Genomic DNA, 23,349 nt, shown 5'->3' on the forward strand with positions numbered 1-23,349 from the left:
TCAGGACTGGTCTTCAGATGTTATTCAGATGCAACTCAGTAGTGCTATTCAAAACATGTTCTATCCACAGACATCTTCAGAGCTTTGCTTTCATTATTAGGAATGACGAGAAGCAAGTGCTAAGGAGTCACTCTTGCATTTGTATATTAAAAGCCCTGTGAGCTCAGAAACTCATGTTGTTTGGATATCCTTTTTTTTCTGCTGGGAATTTATTTAGAGTATTTCCTGTAGCTGGGGAAGAATGGGAGATTAGGGGAGTAGAGCAGTGTCAGACCATGGAAAATTATGCTGTGATCAAATGCATGAAAAGAGGTAGGCAATGTTAACAGGGGCACAAGTATCTCTGGAAATGAATGTGAAACTGTCATGCCTTTAGTTCTCATCATTTTTAAAACCTCATCTTCTGCTGTTCATAAATCACGTGGTTGCTAAATTCAGGTCTGCAAGGTTGAGACCGCTCATCTTTTTTACCTAGTGAGATGTTAATTTACAATAAATCTGCTACTAAACTGCTGGTTTCTGACATCATCTCCTGTGGTCTTTAAAACAGGTTGGGAAATGGGAACGTTGATTATCAATTGAGAAATGACTAAGATGTCTAAGAATGGGAAATAACTTATACTGTGCCTGTCTTCTAATACGAGCATGTTTGTTGCAGCAGATTTTATCAAACATTTAGAATCTGATTTAAATGTTCAATATGTTTAAATAATTTAAAAGTCTTTTTTTCAAATGTTAAAAACATTTTTTCTCTTTTGAATGGGAAAAAAGGAATAGAATTAGTCTCTTTACTCATACATTTTTTGGATTCTCCCAGAAATTCTCTTTCCTTTGACAGTACCTAAATGATACTCGTTTGCCAAATACAGGAAGAGGAGTGTAACACAGGATGGGGGCCTGTGGTGGGGAAGGAGCTGGTCAATATTGAAGCCATGCATATTTTGTTGGATGCTCAACTGTCAAAACAAGAAAATACATTTCTTTCAGACTGAGAAGTGCTCATTTCTTTGTTAATTATGCTTGTTCATTATTGAGTGGTCAAGCTGTATTGCCCCAGAAGTATTTTAACGCAAGTATCTAAAAGTGGGAGAAGTCACTGATTTCAGTAGAACTAACCAACAGCCCATAAATATGAGGGAATCTTGCATGTGTGACGTGTAGCTCTATTCTGTGGCCATGTCTGAGAAAGCATTTAATCATGCATTTAAATTCCAGACTGTGACTAATCTGGAGTGAAATTAAACATATACTGGAGTGCCTTTTCTGGATGTGCTTCTTTTCTAGATAGGCTCCTTTATTGCCAGTTTCTTTCACATGGCAAATACCTATATTTCTGTAATAGGAATTTGAGGACTTGAGTAGGCAGCATGATTCCGCTTCACTAATCTTTTGCAGGTAATGTTGCTGAATACTTGCAAGCATAGAGTGTGCAGTTGCTGAAAGTAGACCATTGTTCTTGCATAGCTGCCTCATTCTGCCAGTGCAGAGGTCTTAACATATGAAGTCTTGGGCAAAATGTGAAATCCTCACTTCCTCCCTGCAGAATGTGGCATATTTTTAGCTCATTGCCTGTTATATGCCTGGTATATTGTTCAGGCCCAAACTGAGACAGAAATCAGAACCCATTTCTAAGAGGTCAGCTTGTTCTGGACCTGAGGTCTGTATGCACTAAGGGCTGAGTCTCTAGAGGTGTCACAGAGGATTAAGTAAAATTCAATTCAAATTAAGTAAAATTGCCTAAACTCAGGCCTTCGACCCCACAGTCCTGTCCAAGGTGGGGCAGTGTACAACATATGGAATCCAAAACTTCAGGACAAAAGTAATTTTTACAAGAGGAAAAACTTTATTGCCCATACAGAGCATGTGTCTTCCCAGGTATACCAGTATGACTGTAATGCAATGAAATGGATTAAAGAAACTCAGACTGGGGAATCCTTTTGTTTCTGCACATAAATGCACTAGTCTCTAGCAGATGGTCCCCTGTTCTTCAGCCACGATATGATCTGACTTGATACTACCTTCATGAATGTTGCGTTAGTTTGTGTAATTCAGTTTATACCTCTTCATTTACCCCAGTTATCTCATACAGCCACAGCGAGAAGAAATTGTTACATTCTGGATGTCACAATGATATTGAATGATCATAACATTTTTCTTAGCTAGTACATAAACTTGTATGGGTTCCATCCCATAGTGCTGGAGCTGTATTGGGAATGGGTTCATGCCTCTCGATCAGAGGAAGCACCTGCCTAGATGAAACCTCAGTTCTATCTTCTTGCTCTTGCTTCTGCTTTTTTCCACAGGTTTCCACTACAGACAGTGGTGACAGAGGCTTGAATGTTTTGTTTCCCATGTAAGTCCAGTTCCACTGGCTCATTTTGCACAATTCACTAATTAACATTTGTAAAAAAATAAGTTTTTAAAGAATTTTGGGGTAGATCCTAAATTTCAAGCTAGAAGATGAAGGCTGTACATTTTTTCTTGCACATTTCTTCATGCATTATAAATGTCTCCTTGGTCAGAAACTCTCCTGGTCTCTAAGGCTCTGCAACACTTAGGTCAGAACTACTGTCTGAAAAATGGAGAAATACTAAATGATAGGCTTTGTGTGGGATTTTCCACTGACAAGGATGCTGCCTGTGACTTCCAGGGAAGAGGAGGAAGCAGACCAAAGAGGAAGCAGTAAGATGAAAAAAATGCTGTAGCAGAATGAAAGAAAGACAGTGAAAAAAATACGCAAAGAGGAAAGAAATGAAGACAGACCGATGTATGGTAAAAGTGAAATAGCCGTAGGTGATCAATTGTCTTGAAGATCAGCTACAGATTTTTCACTAGATTGATAAGGATGTTTTTGTTTCCTGAAGGTTTTTAGAATCAGTTCTTTCCTAAGCAAGGTTTTGGTAGTTTACAAGAATAGAAAAAGTTGGGACTTGCCTTACCTATTTCCTGTGTGTTCAAAGACGGAATCAAAGTCACCACTTTGGCTGTCAGTACCAGTCAGTGGGGCAAATTCTCCTCTCAGTTTCACTGATGCAGTCTTACTTGGCTGGGAATCCTTCTCTCTGCTCCTGCTGTGCTTCTGTGTTTGTGTGCGCCTCTGTGTGTTTGTGTGCTTGTTTGTGTGTTCAGCCCAAGAGTCAGAACAAACATTTCAGGAATAAGAATAAGGAAGGTGAAAAGTTCTGACTGTGTAACATTTGTAGTGGACAGAAAACATAAAAGAAGATGTTCCTCATCAAAACTTTCAGTAAAGATCCCTATAGTTTAGGCCCTCTCCCTCCTCACCCTTCATTATTCCTCTGACAAAACTACTGTTTTTTCTCAACAAGATCAGGTGAAGGCAGCTGTGTAAAGAAGTTTTAGTCTGTATTTTCTCGTGTTTATAAGTGGTGTTTAATTGCTCATGATGAACCAAGCAATCATTTTTTAATTAAAATCAATACAAGATTTCTCCACCCTTTGAATGTCCTCTGCTTTCTCTTACCTAATGCATACTTCCAAGTAAAAAACACTCAGAGCAACACAGCCCTTTTTGAGGTGTTCATGGCATTGAAAATGCCCAAGGCTGTTAATACAGAGATGGGCAGAAGCATTTTTCATTATAGGTGTGTTTGCTGGTTGGCAAGTGGTTGTTGAAGCACTTAAAAACTTCACTGCTTATCTGAAACAGCAGTAGTGGCATCATAAAATCAAGATTGTTTTATGTTATGAACAGTGCTTTATCATACTGGTACTCCAGCTAAGACACTTTCTGTCATTTCTTGGATGATGGGTTTTCAGCTGATTTTTTAACATAATGTTGCTCATCTTGGTGCATTCTGCAAACATATTGCACATCCAAAACATTATGTACACAGACTATCTGTACTGCAACAGATGGAGCTTTCCACATAAATTGACAGCTGCAAGCAGTAGATTTTTATTGCCATTTCTTTATTAAATGCAAAGTACATAAAGGGATGAAATCTAGAGGTTTCAAATACAAGACAGTTAGTTAGGAAATGCACACTTATTATGTCCCATAATCAAATGCAGTTGCTGAAACTTAATTTTTTGAAGCTTAGCATTTCCCTACACCTGTAAAATCAGGAGCTTTGCTGCAGAGAAACTACCAAGTTTTTCAGGTGTCTGGAGTTGTACCTAGCATCTGACTAACTTCCAGGTTTATTTGCAGAAGTCCAGATTCAGAAGAGTGCAGTATATGCTCAGCATGCAGTGAAGACACAAACAGCTGGATTAGATTCTTGGTCAGAAATACTCATCCATGTAGCACTCGGTCTGAATGTGCAATGCAAGAGTGTTGGAAGCTTGAGTCACAAACACCTGTTGAATGACTCCATGGCTACAAATGCTGTTGTATCAGAGCACTGTGTCCTGGCCCTGTTAAGATCACATCTGTCCTGAAAACAGACATACATATTTTCACCTATAAGGACATCAAACTGCTAAAATTCAGTGTGAGAATACCTCTTTTACCAGTATAATGAAGCTATTTTAAAAAGCGTTTTTCAAAACTAGGTATTATTACACAAGTACATAGTAGGAAATTGCTTGGTCAAAACCCAATCTATTAGGCTTCCCCTATGGTTTTCCTTATCCACTGAAGGTATTGCTTTGTGAGTCGAGTGTAGACACCAGGGCCATCAGCACTACCACACTTGTTTGCCTTCCCGAAAGCAGTGATGCCTCTCATCACATTATTGCATCTTAAAGGTCCACCAGAATCCCCCTGGAAAAAGGAAAAAAAAATTGTCATTCAAATTTACAAAAGCTAAAAAATGCTTCTTTTAAATAAAATTTGTATCAGTTGCATGGAGGAAATAAAAATGTAGACAGTGCTGTTGTGGATTTTTTTTTTCCCCACCTTGGAAGTTAAGATTTTCATTAGCAAAAAAGAAAAAAAGACTTCAATCTGGTCTTTCAAGTGTGAGTAACAGGGAATGAATCTAGCTCAGTGCTAAGGAATAGTTAGTCTTTTTCAACATGAAAACAAAAAGCTGGAAAGTTTCCTCTTGAAAAGCAGAAAGTCTCTAGAAATTGGTACCTTTTTTGTAACTTCATTAATTCAATATTTAAATCTTTTGAAACGCGGTAGTTCTTATGCAGTTGTGCATTTGGCTTGGGATCCAGTCAATATGCTTTTTATCAGCAAAACCTGTTTTATAGCCCTCTGACATCAGAGAAGTTGTTCCACTGAGGTTAGCTGCTTGAGAATGGGCTCATAAGCTATTTTGTGGAGATTTTTCTATTTAAATCATTTTATTGAAGAAGAGAATAGCTATCTGCCATGCCTGAATAAAACCACAATATCCAAAGTCTGTGAAGGTGAATTTATCCATCAGAAGTTTTGATTTTAAGGCTTAGAAGAACAAGCCTTGGTAAATTCACTCATTTTTAATAAAATTCTTCATTGAACTGAAGAGAGGCAGAAATTATAAACATGTAAAAGCTAGTACTTTGTATTTTATTTTTATTATAATCTATGTGGATACAGACAGTAAATATACTTACAGAACATGAGTCCTTTCCTCCATTCTTAGCTCCTGCGCATATCATGTTGTCTGTTATAACAGGGTTGTTTTTATAATGATGGTTGTCATTGCAGATTTTCCTGCTGATAACAGTGATATTGACCTCCCTCAGGGTATCAGAAGTCTTTCTCGGATGATTCTGAGTTTGTCCCCATCCTGCTACTGTGCAAGTTGTTCCTGGTTTGGGATCATCATCTGAGGTAGGCAGGGGAATGAGCTGCACAGCTTTATTAAGTCTTGCTCTTTTCTTAAGCTGTAGAAGATATGGAAAATAGTTATTATGGGGCAGACTCTAACAGAGGTCCCTGCATGTTAACCATTGAATCTTTTCCATTATGGTAATGGGGGATTACTGCAACCCCTTTTTGAGATTCCTCAGTTCTTTGTGACAGGATTTATGTAATCCATGTAAGAAGGCGGAAAATGAATATTCCTTGTCTCATGAAAACCCATTTAGCTTCTGCTGAAATATTAGCTCTAAAAAATACTCTATTTTATTTCTCTGGCTCTCAGACCATTGGGAAGACAAAATAACAGTAATCACTGAAGCTGGCAAAACTGAGAATTGGGGAAGTCAGACATTTTTAATTAGAACTGTTTTTCAGCCAAAACATTAGGCTTTTTAACCAAATTATTTCTATGTGTGAAATATGCTTTTTTCTGTGGACAATCTTTATTCTTTCACTGAAAAGCCAGAAATTGAAATATTTTGGTCAAGCTCCAAAATTTTTCTACTTCTAGCAATTGCATGCATTGCAGGAATTGCTGATTGCCATAGTTCCCAGTGCATCCCTGATTCCCCAGTCAGCTGGATTAGCAGACCAGACTGTATCCCCCAGGAAAAAAGTCACCAGAAACTCCCTTGGCTCATCTCCCCCACAAGAAGGAAGAAACTGGTGCAATGCGGGAGATGTATATTCCGTAAGTGATGTGTAAGTCTATACCTGCAGTAGCATGATGTCATTTTCCTTACGATCGGAACGGTAGCGTGGGTAGCGAATTTGTTTTGCAATCCGAATAACCCGTTTTTCTCTTTCGTTTGCTTTCCGTGAATGAGCTCCAAGAATAACTTCACCTCCTTCCCTGAGAAGAGAGAGAACATGGTTAGTGGGATTCACTTGCTGTAACTCCTTAATTCTTTGCTGTTACATGTGGTGCTATGCTGTCCAGCTGCTACAGAGTCTCTTTTCTCATGCCTGAAAAGCAACAGTAATTTAGAAAAATATAAAAGATTACCTTGTTTTCACAAGTAGTTAAAAAAAATTGACTCAGTGAATCAAAATTTATGCTACCCTATTTTCAGCTTCCCAGGAGCATAGACAGGGTTCAAGTACCCTATTGTTTCCCTTTGGGAACTGAATGAGGGGTGGATGCATCAGCTTTGCTCTTGGTAAGTGGTCTCACCAACTGTGCCCTCTGCAATTTGTGCTGAAAATTTAGGAGAACAGCTCACAGCACTGTTAGTTCAGGAATCATCATGACTAGACTGAATTGTACCATTGCTTTGCCCTAACAGCATTTCAAACACCATTTTCTGAGTCCATGTGAGACACAGCTCATTCCCTTTCTTCAACTTGTTCTGCAACTTCATATGCTTACTAGATACCGAAGTGGTGACAGAGTTGTGCTTGCTAGGCCTCTCTGGTATAGAAACCAGAAGTCTAGCACTCCAAGTAGACCTTTACATCAGACCACAGGTGTAGCTGTTTGTGGGAGAACAATGTACATTACAGCTGAATGGGAGAATATTCTTTGGGCAGATGTGTAGGTTGGCCTCATTTGCATCTTACTGTGGCAAACACAACGCTGAGGAAGTGGTTGCTCCTTTCTTCCAGCTATTAAGAACTGTCTGACTGTTGACTGAGCATCATTAGGTTAATTATTTATTGTATTATCTCTTAAATGTGATCTCATTTGGAAACAGTCTTCACCTTATGTTAATACTACAGCTTTTGGGCCCTATGCTGTCTTTGTAGTAGGTCCCATATATCTCCTTGTTTGGATGGGGACAGGAGATACGGATACATTCCTCTGATGTCTGCAGAGTCCAGTGATTCACTGGTCCTAGGCAGGCCACTGACAGAGCCTGTGTGAGGTCTGGCTCAGCAGCACCTCCAGTCCTCCCCACAAAGGCAAGGAGTGGGATGTGTCATTTAAACCTCACATCTTTCTTCACTAAGGGACTCTGTGGGGCCAAACAGCCATTTGCATCTTGAGTCAGACAGGAAGAAAAAAGGTTGGCTGACAAGCCAATGTATCCAGTAGAGCAGAGATCTCTCAGTGTCTCCTGTCATCCGTCTGGAGGATTTTTGCTCCTGTATAACTGCATACTGTCTCTTTCTGTGGCGAACTGCATGTCTTTTACAGAATAATATGACAAGAATTTATTTCTGTTTTCTGAGCAGCTATTTAGGCTGGCCAGTCCTCTGGCCTAGTGTGCTGGCTGACTGAGAAAACAGGGATAAACCTTTCCCCCAAATTCACTACTTCAGTGTTGCTATTCTGTGCTTGCATGCAGCTAGAAGCTTGTAAAATATCTCTTCAGAAACAGTGAAGATAATTATACCTTGTTATATTATTTTTTACTCACTGAAGCACATTTGTCAATATAAATTATAAAAGACAGTACTCAGAACATGATCATGGTCATGCTAAATGCACAAACCCACCAGGGATATTAACTTTCCTTCTTGAACAGAAACACCAGATACTCACTAAGAACAATCTCTGAATCAGAGTAAGAACTTACGCATTACAGTGGGCAGCTGTTAACACCCAGTTTTTCTTGATCAAAGCTCCTCCACAAATAAATTTTCCATTTGCGCTGTTGATAAGGGCCATAAATGGTCTCGAGTGTGGTGCTACTTCATTTCCTCCAATGATGTCCACACACAAACCTAAAAATAAAAATAAGCCACAATAAACACAGTTGGGCTAACAGATACTGTAAGACTCTCAGAAAAAACAGTTAATGTAATTACAAAGTATACAGACACACATGTATGTACATATGTCACAATGCTGGTCTTCAGGGTAGACTTTTAAAATTGCTCAGCAGTAGTACTTCTGTATGTTTCTGATGTATTAGATCAGTGGGGTGAGCTTTGGAAAGAAAAACACAAAAGCATTATTGCTCTTGCACAGATTTCTTTTCTTGAAGTTTGCTGCTATGGTTAATTTCTTAGCTTTCATCGTGAGTAACAACCTCAGATTTGCCACATGATAAATGTTGTACAATATGTGAGTTACGCAGACACCTGGAAACTGAGCTATATAGTGTAAGTCACATTAGATGAACCTGTTTTTCAGAAAAACAGAAAATCAAGACATTAATGTATGTGTATGCCTTTGGAGAGAAAGGTCAGATAATCCTTATGTTAACTCCTCAGAACTCCTCCAAATAGCCTGTCCTGTGTGCAGCTTTAATTATTACTACCCATTCAGAAATTATTTCATTTGTACAAAAGAACAAATGCATGCAGACAGTGGAAAAGAGCTAATAATAAGAACTCAAATAATAATTGTGACTACTTCCTTTACATTAATACATGTTGGCTTAACTGGGACTCTGTACATCAGCATTTACCTTCAAAAGATCGAATTGGGCACTCACCTCCATGAATTACCAGGAGAATAACAGCAGCAAAGGTGGACAAAGTGAGGAGAGGTCCCATGATTTCTGTCTGGTGTTCCCCCTTATTTACTGTTTAGCATATATATCTAAGTGAGAAGGATGTGGGTTTTGGTTTTCCTCTTAAGGATACTTGACATTTGTAACTGTGGCAAAGGCAAAAAAACCTCACCAACGATGTAGCTTACAGCAGAGGTGTTAGTGAGAAATTGCACCATTTGTTGTGGTGTGAAGACAGGATCTGCCCCCCTTCATGTTCTCTCTGTAGCATTTGCAGAGAGCTAATAGACAAGTACTGGGGTGAAACCTTGCAAGCAACTACATGTCCAGTTACACAGTGGGACTCAGCTCACAGAAATTTAGGCTTGGTTCAGTTCAAGATGTATAGTTCATTCTAGACACCACAGGTGACCTCCAAGTCAGAGATGAATCCCAGCCTATTCTCCAGTAGAGAGTTATCTGTGCTGTTCAGGAGCCCCTCAGGGCCAAGGAATCTGACGTTTGCTTCTTTCAGCATCTCATCCTACCTCATTAGCTTTGTGCTGGATGAGCATCCATATAGTACTGACTGTGGTTTAGTGGCCTAGAGCTAAGGGTATCGTGCCATTTGAAGTGTCTTAGGGTGTCTTAGGTCTGCCTCCTGGTGCAGAAGGCCATGGGTCTTCTGTAGATGCTATGTCAGATTTGCCAGCCCTGTGCCCATGTCTGGGAAACCCAAGGTATCTCAAATGTCACTAAAGGCGTAGTTTTAGGCAACTGAATTGAGTCCTGAAAACTGAATAATCTTATTAGAGCCTTGTAAAGGCATAGTTCCTCACTTCCAAATATATATCCAAATAATAGAAATAACTTCCATCAGTATTAAACAATTTGGAATATCAAATATTCTATTAACTAACTAGGTACATTCAGTGAAGTGTCACTACCACACAGTCTGGAAGGTTTCTTGAAGACTTGATCCCCATTACAGTCAACCTGCAGAAAGCTGCTGCTTTTTGGCTGTGTCACATCTTTGAGCTCAGTTGGCCCAGCCTGATGTGAGTTTTACCTGTAGAAGACCTTGGACATACAGCTGGCTCAAATTTGGTATTGGCCTCCCTTCTGGGACAAAGGCTAATTGTTGGTGATTTCTCTGAAGGATGCAGGTGTGGAGCTATTTTCAGAGATCACAGAGCTCTTTGTCACTGATACAGCTTGTTCAGTACTCTGTCGAGTGCTTCTGCCCCTTACCTTATACTCAGTTGTTTTGATAATTTTGCTTCCCCAGTGATTATGCTCCTTTTTCATTCATGCTGCTTTCTGTGGTGCTAAAGGTGAACATCAGGTGTGATTTTAGGAGACCAGTTCAGGAGATCAATTTAAACTACAGCTCTAAACGTTCCAGAGCCGCTGGGTGCTGATGTTCAGGCAGTGTCTTAGCTCAGCCGCAGGGCTGGCGCCTGAGGCTGGGGAAGGGAGGGCAGGAGAGTGGTGCAGAGCAGGCAGCTGCCGGGAACACAGCGAGGCAGAGCTGGGGTGCCTTCTCTGTCTCCTCCCTGCGCTGCCCCATCCCCATCCCCACTCCAGTGTGTTTGTCTGGACACATCCCTCAGTGGCTGGGGGACGCACTCCCAGGGTCTTGCTGGGGAAGGGACAGGATGTGTGGTCGGGATACCTATTTTACTTTCTTCTCTGGTACCAGTGTCTCATGATATTTACCTGTTGTCTTTTCTGCCTCAGCTATTTGCTCAGCTTCCCCCATTTTCATGTATTTACTGTGTGATATCACAGAAAAATGTAGTAGCACAGAAATACAAGTAGATGAAGTTGACTCAGAGTCCTCAAAGCCTTGTAGTGAATCAGCGTTACTTGTATGAATTTGAATGTACTTGGCAGAAAGAATCCAGCATTATGTATTATGCTGTGGAAATGCAAGTCTTCTGTCTGGTCAGAACATGGGTCTGTTGCCCATTTTGTCTCTTATGTTGCTTTCTAAGCTAGCCAGTTACTGGGAGGGCAAAGCCATAAAGGACTGGAACGTGACTATGCCTTTAGGACCCTCTTTGCAGAGATAACCTCCAGTAGGTGAATAATCCCAGGATTAGCTGGAGGATGGAGTCATTTTGGGGTAACTAGAGCTGGCTCTTCTATGAGCTGATGAATTCTAAAAGTCACATGTTTTCTTTTAAAAGAGCTTTGGAAGAGTCTTCTGAAATATGAAATGTGTTACATTGTGTTGCATCAAGTACATGTTTTCAAACCGGGTTAAACTAGTAAGATTCTGTGCCACAGAAGCAAGCATCTCAATGCTATAATCTCATTCAACAATCTGTAGAGCTGCTGTTCTCTAACTCTTGAATAAAAACAACAGCTAGCTGTATTGGGCAAGTTACATTTCTGATTCTTTCTAAAGGTACTTAAGATGATATCAGCCTTTTTAAGTTCTTCACACTAGGGCATGCTGGTTTTTTTGTAGTGGTTTACCAGCAAGGTGTGCAAAACATGGGTGCAGACACAGAGATTTGCAATACAGAAATGTCTCTTCCACCACTGTGTCTTTTTATCTTTTTCTTGTGACTACTGATTAGGTATTTTGTTTGCCTTTGACACTTGCATGCTCTAGGGTTTTCTGCATCTGAATTCTGCACCCTCAAAAATTATTGCTAAGAAAATACAAATTGCTCTGCCTTCCATGTGTGTAGCTTGTCTTTTGTGTGAGACGTTCCTAAGCTTATCAGACAACAGACACCTGCCAGTTCTCAGTGGCTCTCAGAAAATTAATGTATGAATCTTTTTTAGTCTTTCAACTGAAAATGTTACCTGGGCAGTGGATTTGCTGGCTGGTGATTTACTTTGGTCCACAGTTTGGGAATGACTTTTGTAGTCTATATGGCCTGAGTTTTCCCTTTCACTGGTGTTCTGTGAAGACTTTTCAGGTGGCCCTTGTATTTATTCTCCCATTTGTTCACCAGCTTGAATATGGCCAGTTTCATTCTTCTCACATATTTCCATCTTTTTTTTCTTTAAAGTAAAAAGAGCGTTTAGTTCTCTGAGACACTTAGGTTTTATTATACATTCATCCCATGTAATGCTCAGGAATATTCTTGTGCACTTGTTTTCTGATATAATACCTGTGGTGAAGGGCTGCTGAAGTTCCTGGAAGACTTGGACCAATTAATGTTGATGCATGTTGGGGATTCAAGAAACAGACAGGTTTTAAATAAATCTGAAGAAAGAACCTAAAGAAACCAAGCTTCAGTTAAATAATACAATATTAATGATGTACAGGGAAACTTCAAGAGAGAGACCTATTCATAAAACTTTTCAACCACCATCTCCTGTAGGGGACATTTAAATAGAAAAGACTATATCGTAATTTACAATGTTCTTGTCAGTAAATAGCAGCAGCTATGAGAAGCCACCTGTTAGCTCTACTGCTCTCTCTAATTACTGTTATCCTACCCCTGAGATGTAAGTACTCATCTAAGGATAAAAATATCCAAATTCCTGATTCCTCTGGACAACATGTAACATAATTACACTTCTGTTGCATTTCAGGTGGCTGCACGGCCATTATCGGAGGACACCTTGTGTGTCCTCATTCCTGGCCTTATATGGCTGCTATCCAGAGAAAGAATTTAACTGAGTGTGGAGGAGCTCTTGTGGAAAAGCAATGGGGTTTGACAGCAGCGCATTGTGAAGAATTATCTTAGACTGGGGCAATTTTAACTCTTCATTGAGGTGGGGGATGGTATGCAAGCCTGTAAATAAAGAAAGGTGGATATTGATTTTTTAAGAATTGTTAAAAGCTGCCGTTCTCTCACTAAACTGATCTAAGAACTTGTCATTCTGTTTTAAGTTGTTTTGTAAACTACTGATCTACATAGTGTACTCCTAACCTTCATGACTTAGATTCTGCCAATTATGCATCTGAAAGAGCAATGCCTTAGAGGAGGGACTATATTCCAAAGAGCTTTAAGCAAATCTTACCTGTGTGCCTGGGACTAAGCCTCAAAACACACTGAGAGATGAAGTTGAATTAGAGGGAAAGACTATTCCTCCCATTTTAAGTGACATGGGCCCACAAAAACTGAACCTCAGTCATGACTATGACAAGGAGCCTTGTCCTTTTGACAAGTCAAATGTGGGCACAAGCATCCCTTCCCCAGGTGGGAAACCCTAAGGCTGGCACAGCTGTTGAACAGCTGGCTCAGGATAAGGAGGACATCTACTGTTCATGTTAGGAAGTAAAATGCCCAGGTTTTGCTAAAATGTTCTCTAAATTGTTATTTTATTCTTCTCTCCCCACCCCCCCTGTATTTTGAGTAACTAAAAGCAAACCAATTACAATAAACCTGTGCAAACCTGACCTCCTAAAACACAGTGTGGGCAGCTCGGCCAGCCTTCTTGCATGAGCTAGTCTGAAATAGAGGACACAGCTCCTTCTTTCTAAGGGAATTTGACTTTCACACTTCTTCAGCTGAATCAGGTTTTGTTGCGTTTTTTTGTAAGGGTAGACATATTCACACCTGACGTGCTGTTTTGGATATTTACAAAACAAAAGCCAAGCCTTCCTCTTTGGAATTAAGGCATTTTTTAATGGGAGCTGGAGTCTCTCACTCTTCAGTCAATGGCAGTGGGTTTTTTTGGTCTGTTGTTTTTTTCTGCAAGCTTCTCTGTATGCACAGTGGCCAATTGCCTGGGCTTTCTGCAAGTCTAGCAGTTGCACCTCTGTAGGGAATGATACATGAATGAGTCCCAGGGATGGAGTTTAGTGAGTCTTATATAATTCTCACTGTGTAAGCATGCTTTGTAGATAAAAAGAGAAATTTTTAGGATCCAGCACTGCCTTTGCAGCTATTTGCACGAGCAAACACTCACATATAAATAAATGAATTGTATCTTTAAGTGAGACATGCAGCTGGAATGAAGAAAATACCTTTTTTTTTTGTTTGGATTGATAAAATCTGTGTTCTGGCTTGAATAAGTTGTCCTGTTGGTAGTGAGATTGTGTTCTGAAGATGAAGCACAGGAAACCAGTGGTATGTCTTCTGGCAATCTCAACTTACTGGGCTGCGTTAAGTTTAGCAGGGCAAAATGAAGAAAGACAAACTCTAATAAATAAATTTCTGATGATGCTCAGAGAGCTTGGGGGAGAGGGAGATTTATGAGTTGCTTAACTCTTACTGTTTATTTGCAGAAACTGGACACATAACTCTCTTTGGGTTTTGGCAGTCGCCCTTTTTAATATTCACTATAGGGGTGTCTTGAGTTAGGCAACACCCATCCTTCTTTCCTAGTGAGCTGAATCCTGTATTTAGTGAAGTTAAGGACAAAACTCATTAATATTAAAGATGTCCACTTTAGCAGAGCATTTACCTGTATGCATAATGCTCAGAATGACTATTGAGTATCAATGTGTGTTCTGACATCCCGTTGATGTCAGCAAGACAACCTACATGCTATTAGTCAGGCATGTTTCAGTCCTTTGCAGGATTAGGTCCTAAGTCCAAGGGAGACCATTAAAAGATTAATGGAAGGCATCAGTGCCAGCAGTCCTTGAGCAAGGGACTCTCCTTAAAAAGCCAGTAGGCTTTTTCATTAAATTAAGTCCAAACTCCGGAAATCCCTGAAGCTCACCTATCACACCATTATTTCACCAAACTAGACTTACAGTAAAGAAATGTTACTTTGCAGAGGAAAATACAAGCTCATGTCAAAACATCAAAATGAACAATATCCTTCCCTATGTTTTAATCATGTTATTGTAATATGAAATTGTGAGTATTGTGTTAAACGACTTTTGATTATCTTGAGAGATGTTGCTCAGTTTCAGTAGTGACCTTCTCTCCCTGTACTTTCTTTAAATTACAGATTAAACAAATCAGAAGTTAGAGTTGTTCTTGGAGCCCATCAAGCATCCCATAGCTGAAGAAGAACAGCAGATATTTAAGGTTATGAACTACTTCCAAGCCTTCCAGGTCTTCCAAGGAAAATGATATACTGTTCCTCAAGGTATTGTGTTAATTGCTGTTGTATTAGTATAAAAGGAATTTTGCTGATGATCGTTTGGCTATTCTTTGATACTGAAGAGTACGTTGTTTAGATAGCTTAACAATATCACAGAACACCCTGCTTTTGGTTGTACTAATGTAGATAAGGTTACAGGATTGCTGGCACTGTGAGCAAGGATGACATTTCTGGCCCATTCTGTGCTCTAAAACTGTCTTTAACCCACTCACTACAGCAACCCCTCCAAAACCCCAAAAGACATTCTTTAGTAATTTTTCAAAGGCAGTGCTGAAGTGATATATGCAATGGACTCTGAGTCACACCTGTATCCCAGAGGGACACTTTGTGCTGGACTAAGCAAAAATAGGGATGAAACTTACTGTTAATTATTTGGGCTAACCACATAAAGTAAAAGTATGGATAATACAGGCCATAGGTGAATTCAGCTCTAGGAGCACAGAGTGGTCACATACTGAAGAGGGCTCAGGACACTGAAGAATGAAACATGGAAAGATGTCCTTGCCAACATTATCATCCTGGATGCCAAAGTGGGGCAGGGCTGAAAGAATTTCCTGTGTACCAGCTCCTGTTCAGCCTGGCTCATGCCTCACGTGTCCCTGCACTGAGAACTCTGTTAATCCAGTGCTGAGATTGACATGAAGGCAGCCATGGGTGTTTTGAAAAGGGAGAGGGCAGTCTTTACGTGGGAAACCTGTAGATGGTGAAATGGTTCTGGAGGACTGCCTTCCTGGTACCAGTTGTTTCAGTGCTTATCCAAAGTCCCTGAGAAAGATAAGACTTGTACATCATCTTGCCTATACCTTTAGAAACATCATGACTTCAGTACGATGCCTAAGAAATCTTGCATGGATCTTTATTCAGGCTATGCTTTAATGTTACAGCTGTGATAATGAAGAAATAGTTTTATGTAAAAGATCAATATATATATTTAAAATAATTGACAAGGTACAGTATATTATGACTATTACCACACGTGTGAAATAATTGGTGGAATTATATGGAAAGGGAAGTGATGACTTGAACCTGATTTCTAATATTTAGGTGGTATCACCAGTTTGATATGACAATGAGACAGGGAGGAAACTAGCAATGTCCCTTTCTGGAACTAGCTGGAGCATTTACAGACATCTGTGCCCCCAGCGACTTATCGCTGCCAAGCGTGAGAAGCTTCTTCTAGATGCTAGTGAACATTCTCCATCTGTTTCATTGCAAAGGCAGACAGGTTCATTTCACTGGCTTCTTCTGTGGCCACTAGCAACTTATCAGGAGAACCAGGTTATTTGTGAACACAATACCAAAACGGATTGCTAGGAAGTAGTATTTCTAGAGCTGAAAGTTACAAATCTGTTCCAGAATGACATGGATACCATAAACCCCTTTGTCTGAATTTGACACAGGAGGAGGGATAGCGTTAGTACCAGGGCTCACCTCCTATCTCTACAGTTCTGCTGTAATAGAGTACTAAGTAACTTGGGATGAACTGTCCATCTTTGGAAATTCCCACGAGCACTGGTGATAATAAACCATAAGGATTTTTTGGATAAACTTGTGATTTGTTGGAGTGCCTTTTTAAAAAGGTATAAAGGCAGAATCATTTAACTGACAACCATTCAGCAACATATATAACCACCTGTGTGGAATCACTCATGGTGTGGTGACTGTGTGTAAAACAGAAAATGTCTGTTCAGTAGCTCTGAGCCCTTACCAAGCACATCGAGGATATCTGTTAGGGTTTGGCTATGTTTTCATTTACAGGCTTAAATTGGCCTCTGCTGAAGGATGAATCTGTTAGGTAAAGGCCAGCAAAACACAGACAGTTTGGATCATTTAAGCCCTTTTGAATCTCTCAGAGCAAAAACTTGGCAGTCTGAAGAGTTCAAGGCCTCATTTTAACCCAATTATGTTGCTGCTGCCATGTCTAATTGGTTATGGCTTTTTTTTTCATCTTTGTTACTGGCTACATTGCACTGAGCTTTGAGACTTTTCTGTGTGTCAGTCAAGCACCAGAGTCTGATCTCAACACAGAAGTTCAGTGGCAAGTTAGGTTCTTGAATAGGACATGGATCCAACAGCCTAAGTCCTGTGCAGGTTTTTAATTTCCTACTGTAATCAATGGGAAGCTAGGCTTGAACACACTACTGCTGCCATAGATAGGAAATTGCTATACAGACACCAGGGAAACTCTTGGATTTGCAAAGGGGCAATTAAGCTCAGGATCTGTTCCTAAATATTGAAAAGTGATTTATAAGAAAAGTATCGGTAAAATGAGACTAAATGCCAATTGAAACTAGATTATACTTTCCTTCCTTTCTGCATGAGAAAGCATTTTTTTTTTTCTTTTTTCCAGCTGAATAAATACGTGCAACTTTTGCCTCTGCCTGACTCTTGTGAAGATACCAAACCTGGCACAACATGCAAGGTGGCCAGCTGGGGAGTCACATCTTCAGGAAAGCCATCAAAATATCTTTGGAAAGCAACTCTTAAAATTGTTGGTAGAAAAAGCTGTGAGAGCAAATATGGAAATTACACAAAAATAACCAGCAACATGTTGTGTGCTATAGGGAAAAGAAATTATTGAAGAGAGATGGTTGCCAGGTAAGAAGCAAAGTTACAAAGAGGAAGTGATATGCTTTTAACAATGGTTCCCTTTTCACTGGGAACAAAGCAGTGCTAGACACTTAATGAGGCTGATCAGATTCACAGGGATTTTAACCACGTTTATAAGAGACTTTATTGCTGTGAAAAAGAAGTGTTAAAACTTTGAGTACTTTAGCTCAATGTATACAAGAAGATTGAGAATATGGGAATTTGAGTCTGGGATTATCTCAGTTAACCTCAGGTGCATTTCTTTAGCTAAGGTGATCTCCTTAGGCACCACCTGTAGTTATTGGAGAGGAAGAAGAACTTTCAGGGTCTGCATCATCTGACGCTTTCCAGATATCAATGTCCGAATAGTACAGAATTAACTGTACGCTTGAAAGTGCTGTTTGGATCTTGCTTTTGACATCTTCTGCGCCGAGTCCAGAAGGGCCAATTGCTAAAGAAGTGAGAATCAATTTATATCAACAACAAAAAAATACCTTTTGAAATAGAATTATAATAGGACTGTGCTGGTCTACAACATTGACTTCAAAGACTCCCTCAGGCTTGAAAAGCAACTTCTCCTTATACCTCACCCAAGTCCCATGAAGTGACATAAACCAACTGATCCATTTCATAGGTTGGAACAGGTTAGAAGCAACATTTCCAAACATGCTTATGCACTGCAGGTGGCACTGCATGCTCCTCTGAAGAGCAAGGAACACACATTGATAGTTACTTCTATTTTGTGTTCTAGGGAGATTCAGGTGGGCTGTTAATCTGTGCTGGTCGATACAGTGGGATTGTTTCTTTTGGAAAAGTATGTGGAAGAAGAGACATTCCTGGAGTTTATACATGACTGACTGAAAAATGTATTGACTGGATAAAAAAAAATAATTTCCCTTCACAGAGATCCATGAGACAGGCAAGACAGTTTTAATAAATACTGTGCTGTGCATTAGAACTAGATGATGCTGCTTTAGTGCGCCACCTTTAAAAAGTACTTTACAGCTTTACTAACACCACCACAGCTTTATAAGAACAGTTCAAAGTATTCCCCTTTGTACAGATAATGTTTACTCATCTTTAGTAGGAAACTCTCTCTTAGATAACACAATTTGTATTGGACTTCACCTTACTACTTAGTGTGATGGGAAAGTACTGATCACCTTATTCATTGTGCCTGGGATGAGGCAACATTTTTGAATGTGTACTTACAGAAAAATTCAGTTTCAGACTGACAGTGAATGAGATGCCTGCTGAATGAGAAAAAACAGAACAAAAGCTTTAAATGTTCAAATGTTTTGCTGTGATGTTATTCAAAACTAAATACTTCAATTCTCCATTACTAAATATTTATTTAACTAAATTAATTTTCAAAGAGTTAAAGTATTAAACAGATAAATATTTTTCCAACTAACCTTCCATTATGAGAGAGAAAAAAAAAATTCTCTTCTTTTTCCTAGGTTATTTTCCCTAATTTTTTTTTGGTGATCAACAAAATAATCTCTTCTCACAGCTTGGTTCATGATCTCACACTTTCAGGGAATGGTCACTTGAAAAAAGTATAATAACTGTTTGTAATGGGAGTAACTGTACTTCTCTAACACAGTGCCTATCTAACATCTGTCAAAACAAACAAGAATTTTGCTATGGATTTCAACAGGCTTCTACTAACAGGAGAACCTGCTATGTTTCTGAAGAAGCCTGTGGTTATCTTGGTGTATTCCCATTATCTTCCAAATATTCTCTATGTCTTTTTTTTCCAACAGTTTGGAAGTGACCATCAGCAGGGTTTCTCTGCTTCTTTGGTTATAGCATTAGTATGTACCAAATACTGTAAACTTTGGAATGTTGCAGAGGCATGAATAAATAACTCCAACACATCAGCATACTGGCCTTGATTATTGACCAGCAGCCGTGTCACTGCATTGAGCAGAGCAAGCCCTGTCTCATAAAGGCTGTGCAGATAAAGAAGAAAATGGACACTGCAAAGCTGAGAAGAAAATGGGGCTGGTAGTTGGCCATAGTGCAATAAAACCTGCTGGTGTGGTGTATGGGGGCTTGATCCAAGTCTCACTGAAGGTCATGAGAAGGAAGATCTTAAAAGATGCCAGCGAGAATTGACTCAGGACTGGAATAAATAAGGACAGAAACTGGGAAAAACTGGGGAAAAAAGTGGAAGCGATATAAAAGTGGAAAGAATAATACACCACTGTTAACGCTTTTCAGCTGGGGGTCTCAGAGGATGTTGCAAACACAAATTAGTCCCTTTTATCTTTGTCAGGTAAGTAACAGAAAGGATAATCTTCTTCTTCCCATCCCACAGGAGACTTTTCGCACCCTGCAGCCAAATAACAACTAATTGGTGTTTATCCTCTCAAAGGCAAAGATTTCACTCGCTCTATTCCTGTGAACAGTGGCTGTCTCTCAGTCACTGATGGGAAATAATGAGTGACAAGAGTCTGGAAACCATAACCCAGCAGGTTAATTCCAGTTCAGGTATTGGGCTTGGTGTGTATGATCTCCTGTAATGACTTGACTTCATTTACAGCACCTTTTTTTCTCTTATGGGTGATGTAGCAGGTGGAAGGGCATTACTGCCAGCCCCCCAGGGCACCACCAGGCCTGACTGCCCCTGCCCAGCCCCCGGGGCTCCCCCCCCACCCCGCACACAGCCCGAGACCCATGTCCACCCCCAGGGTCATCAGCCCCTGCCCCAGCAACGCTGCAGCAGGGCTGGTCTCCAGCTCCCCTCAGCCTGGCCCTGCCCTGCCATGGGCCCTGCTGAGCCAGGCCTACCCACAGGCTGACATCTCGGCCTGGCCTTGGCCTGTCCCCAGGGAGGTGCAGGACCAGTGAGCCAAGCAGTAACCTTGACTCATTTTCTGTCCACCCTGAGGCGAGCAGAGTCTTTATTCCCTCCACATGCAACAGGAGGGAAGACTTTGCTAGCACTGAAATCCCCATGTCTTGAGGAAGTGCCTGTCCCTCTGCCCCTCTGGGTGAGGGGCACTCTGGGCCAGGGAACATGGTTGGAGTTTTGCAGCGGGGCTGCAAAATGCCTGCCATTCTGCATTTTATTAGCACCTGTGAAAGCACACAGCGGAAAGATATCTGGTTCTGCAGCCAGAGGTAGGCAAAGGTGCAGGTAAGGGTGAGTGTTGGCTAAACAAGGTGACTACTGGTATCACCGCTGAAACCACTGCTGGGCTGGTTCTCAGAACTGAGCTGAAAACAGGAAAGCCACAGAGAGGAGCTCCAGGTACGTTACAGGTTTACAGTAACAGACACCCACAAAGACTGACAAAATTAAGCTAGAAACACATTCTCACTCAACTGAGAGGAGCTCATATTCAGAAGCTTGTGGTGGAATTTACTGTAGATTCCAGTTGTTTCCATCACAGTATTTGCAATTCCACTTTCCTTCAGTATGAGAAATCTCATCTTCTTGCCTTTAACCTGTCACACCTCAACACTAATCTCTAGGTGCCTGTGAGGTTTCCCCTTGCACATGACCTCCCAGTTTCCAAATACTGGCCTCTTGTACCTGACCAGCTCTCCCATACTATCTGTTTTGATGTTTACTGGAAATTTCTGAGTGGATTAAAGGAGTTCGGCCCCAGGAATCCTTCTGCCCTTGGCCAGGGCTGGGCTGCTGTGTACGCTTGTACTTTGCAGTTTGGTCTCTGCTGAGTTGACTTCTCTGTCAGACATTTGCGTCTATCTCTGGTTTTACTGAGGTCTTCCAGGTAAGCGTTATTTCTTAAAGACTGTTTGCTGAGAAGTCTGACTTGCTCGTTGCTTGTCACATAGTCATATTTGGGCATAAAGAGCAGCCACTAAGCTTGACCAGGCCATGCAAACAGATGACATACGGCACTGACATGGGATGCATGGTGCTGATGTAGAGTGTACGGTGCTGACATATGGCTGATGGCTCTCTATTCAACAGAAGGGGCTGACAATGCATATTCACATGTCACACAAGGATGCAGATGCCAGTTAGCTTTAGTCCTTATGTCGTTCTGCCCTTGTACTGGGCAGTTGTGGCTGATGTTTTGTACTTTTTTGGCTGTACATCTAATGCACTGTATGTTCAATGTGGGAATCTTTTTTTTTTTAAACAAACTTCTAGTTCCCAGTACAGAGGGTGGCATTTTCTATTGTCAACAATTGTTGTTTCCTCAAAGTGCAGTGATATGTTTGGAGCATGGATTGCCTCCACAGCTACTAGTCAGTCTTTGTTTTATCTTCTGAATACAGAACCGTCTGCCATTTAGCAAGCTGTAAAAGTAACCTTCCTTTTGGGCAACTCAATCTGGCATCAGGAAGAAACATTTAGAAAACAGAATTAAAACAAAGCAAGCCATCAGATTTTCAAGATAATTTTCTTGGATATTTGCTGGAGAGAAATAAAGATAAAGTCAGAACACTCTTTCAAAGTATGAATGGGTCAGTTCACCATAGTCAGACGTATCACAGCAGTCATTTTAATATGTCTGTTACATCTTTTAATTATGATTTACTATTTCCAAAATTTATCTTCATCTCATTAATGATCTGGCAGATGGTTCAGACACCTCCATCCCAGTATGTTTATAACCCCACAGTCATCTGATGAAGCTCTTTTTGGATTGACTAATAATACTTAATAATCAATACCTAACAGATTGCAAGTAGGTTAAATCTAACTGTAATTCAATTCAAGGTGGCACAGGTTGCTTCAAAGCCATTGAAATAGCTGTGAAACATGCATTGAGAGTCAGCCACTAACTTCACAAAAAGTTATCGAGTCTAAAAGCTGTACGAAGACTCACATCCTTCTCATGACAAAGAGGAAACCACAGAAAGATGAGCAAAAAAGCCCTTATTTAATGAAAAATAGAACAGAAACTTAGAGATCTTAGCTACTTCTGAAGGCACAGATTTGATTCAACGTATAAGCAATGGAGTTTCACAGGGTTCTTTCTTACGTATATTTGTTTGTAAAAACCAAGAAACTTTGCCCTATTAACACACTGTAACAAAACCTTGATTTCAATAAAATATCAAACCTCTCTGCTGCCACATTGCTTTAAGATAAGCAATAATTAAAACAGTGATAACATCAGTAAATAAAAAAAAAAAGTTACTTTAATCATTGTTAACCACTGCTGTCGTAAAAAAATACTAGTCATGAGAATTTAACTAACCATTTCCATTTAAGTGAACAAATGGCACATAGTTGTTGGTTTAGGTTCTCTTGAAACCATGCAGAGCATGTTACCTATCAGGATGTAGTGTCCAGTTTTCTCGGAACATCCCTATCTCAAGCTGTTAAAACCAAAGCCGTATCACACTTCCTTTCAGCCCCCTTGGTACCAGATAAAAGCAGATGTGTGGAAAGAAGGGGGAGCTCTGGACTAGCGTGTTTGCAAAACCCCGGACATTTTCAGATGGCAATGGACCACACTGACAGTGATGTGGCTTTCACTGATTAAAATCTGGAGTGTACATATCCCATGCCAAAAGCCACAGTCCTGTCCTAGCACTGGTCTTAGCAGAATTCAAGTAACAAATGGTCACCGTAAGCACACAATTATTCTCTGAACT

At 40.3% G+C, this 23,349-nt stretch overlaps 2 protein-coding genes across 2 annotated transcripts; one reads left to right on the forward strand and one right to left on the reverse strand.

The window, feature by feature from the left end:
- Positions 1-4,347: 4,347 nt before the first annotated feature.
- LOC128137006 (granzyme A-like) lies at positions 4,348-9,229 on the reverse strand. Its single transcript, XM_052777549.1, has 5 exons — positions 9,145-9,229; positions 8,281-8,428; positions 6,476-6,614; positions 5,512-5,784; positions 4,348-4,729 (listed from the first exon to the last, which is right to left on the reverse strand). The coding sequence occupies exons 1-5, from the start codon at positions 9,203-9,205 to the stop codon at positions 4,571-4,573; spliced, it is 780 nt and encodes a 259-aa protein (XP_052633509.1). The 5' UTR covers positions 9,206-9,229; the 3' UTR covers positions 4,348-4,570.
- A 3,322-nt stretch (positions 9,230-12,551) lies between these two features.
- Positions 12,552-18,694, forward strand: LOC128136696 (granzyme A-like). Its single transcript, XM_052776633.1, is given in 6 exon segments — positions 12,552-12,612; positions 12,700-12,837; positions 16,930-16,961; positions 17,444-17,747; positions 17,750-17,769; positions 18,512-18,694. Coding segments are annotated over 6 exon segments (738 nt in total).
- The last annotated feature ends 4,655 nt before the right edge of the window (positions 18,695-23,349 follow it).

This window comes from Harpia harpyja, chromosome Z, assembly GCF_026419915.1.
Source record: "Harpia harpyja isolate bHarHar1 chromosome Z, bHarHar1 primary haplotype, whole genome shotgun sequence".
NCBI lineage: Eukaryota > Metazoa > Chordata > Aves > Accipitriformes > Accipitridae > Harpia > Harpia harpyja.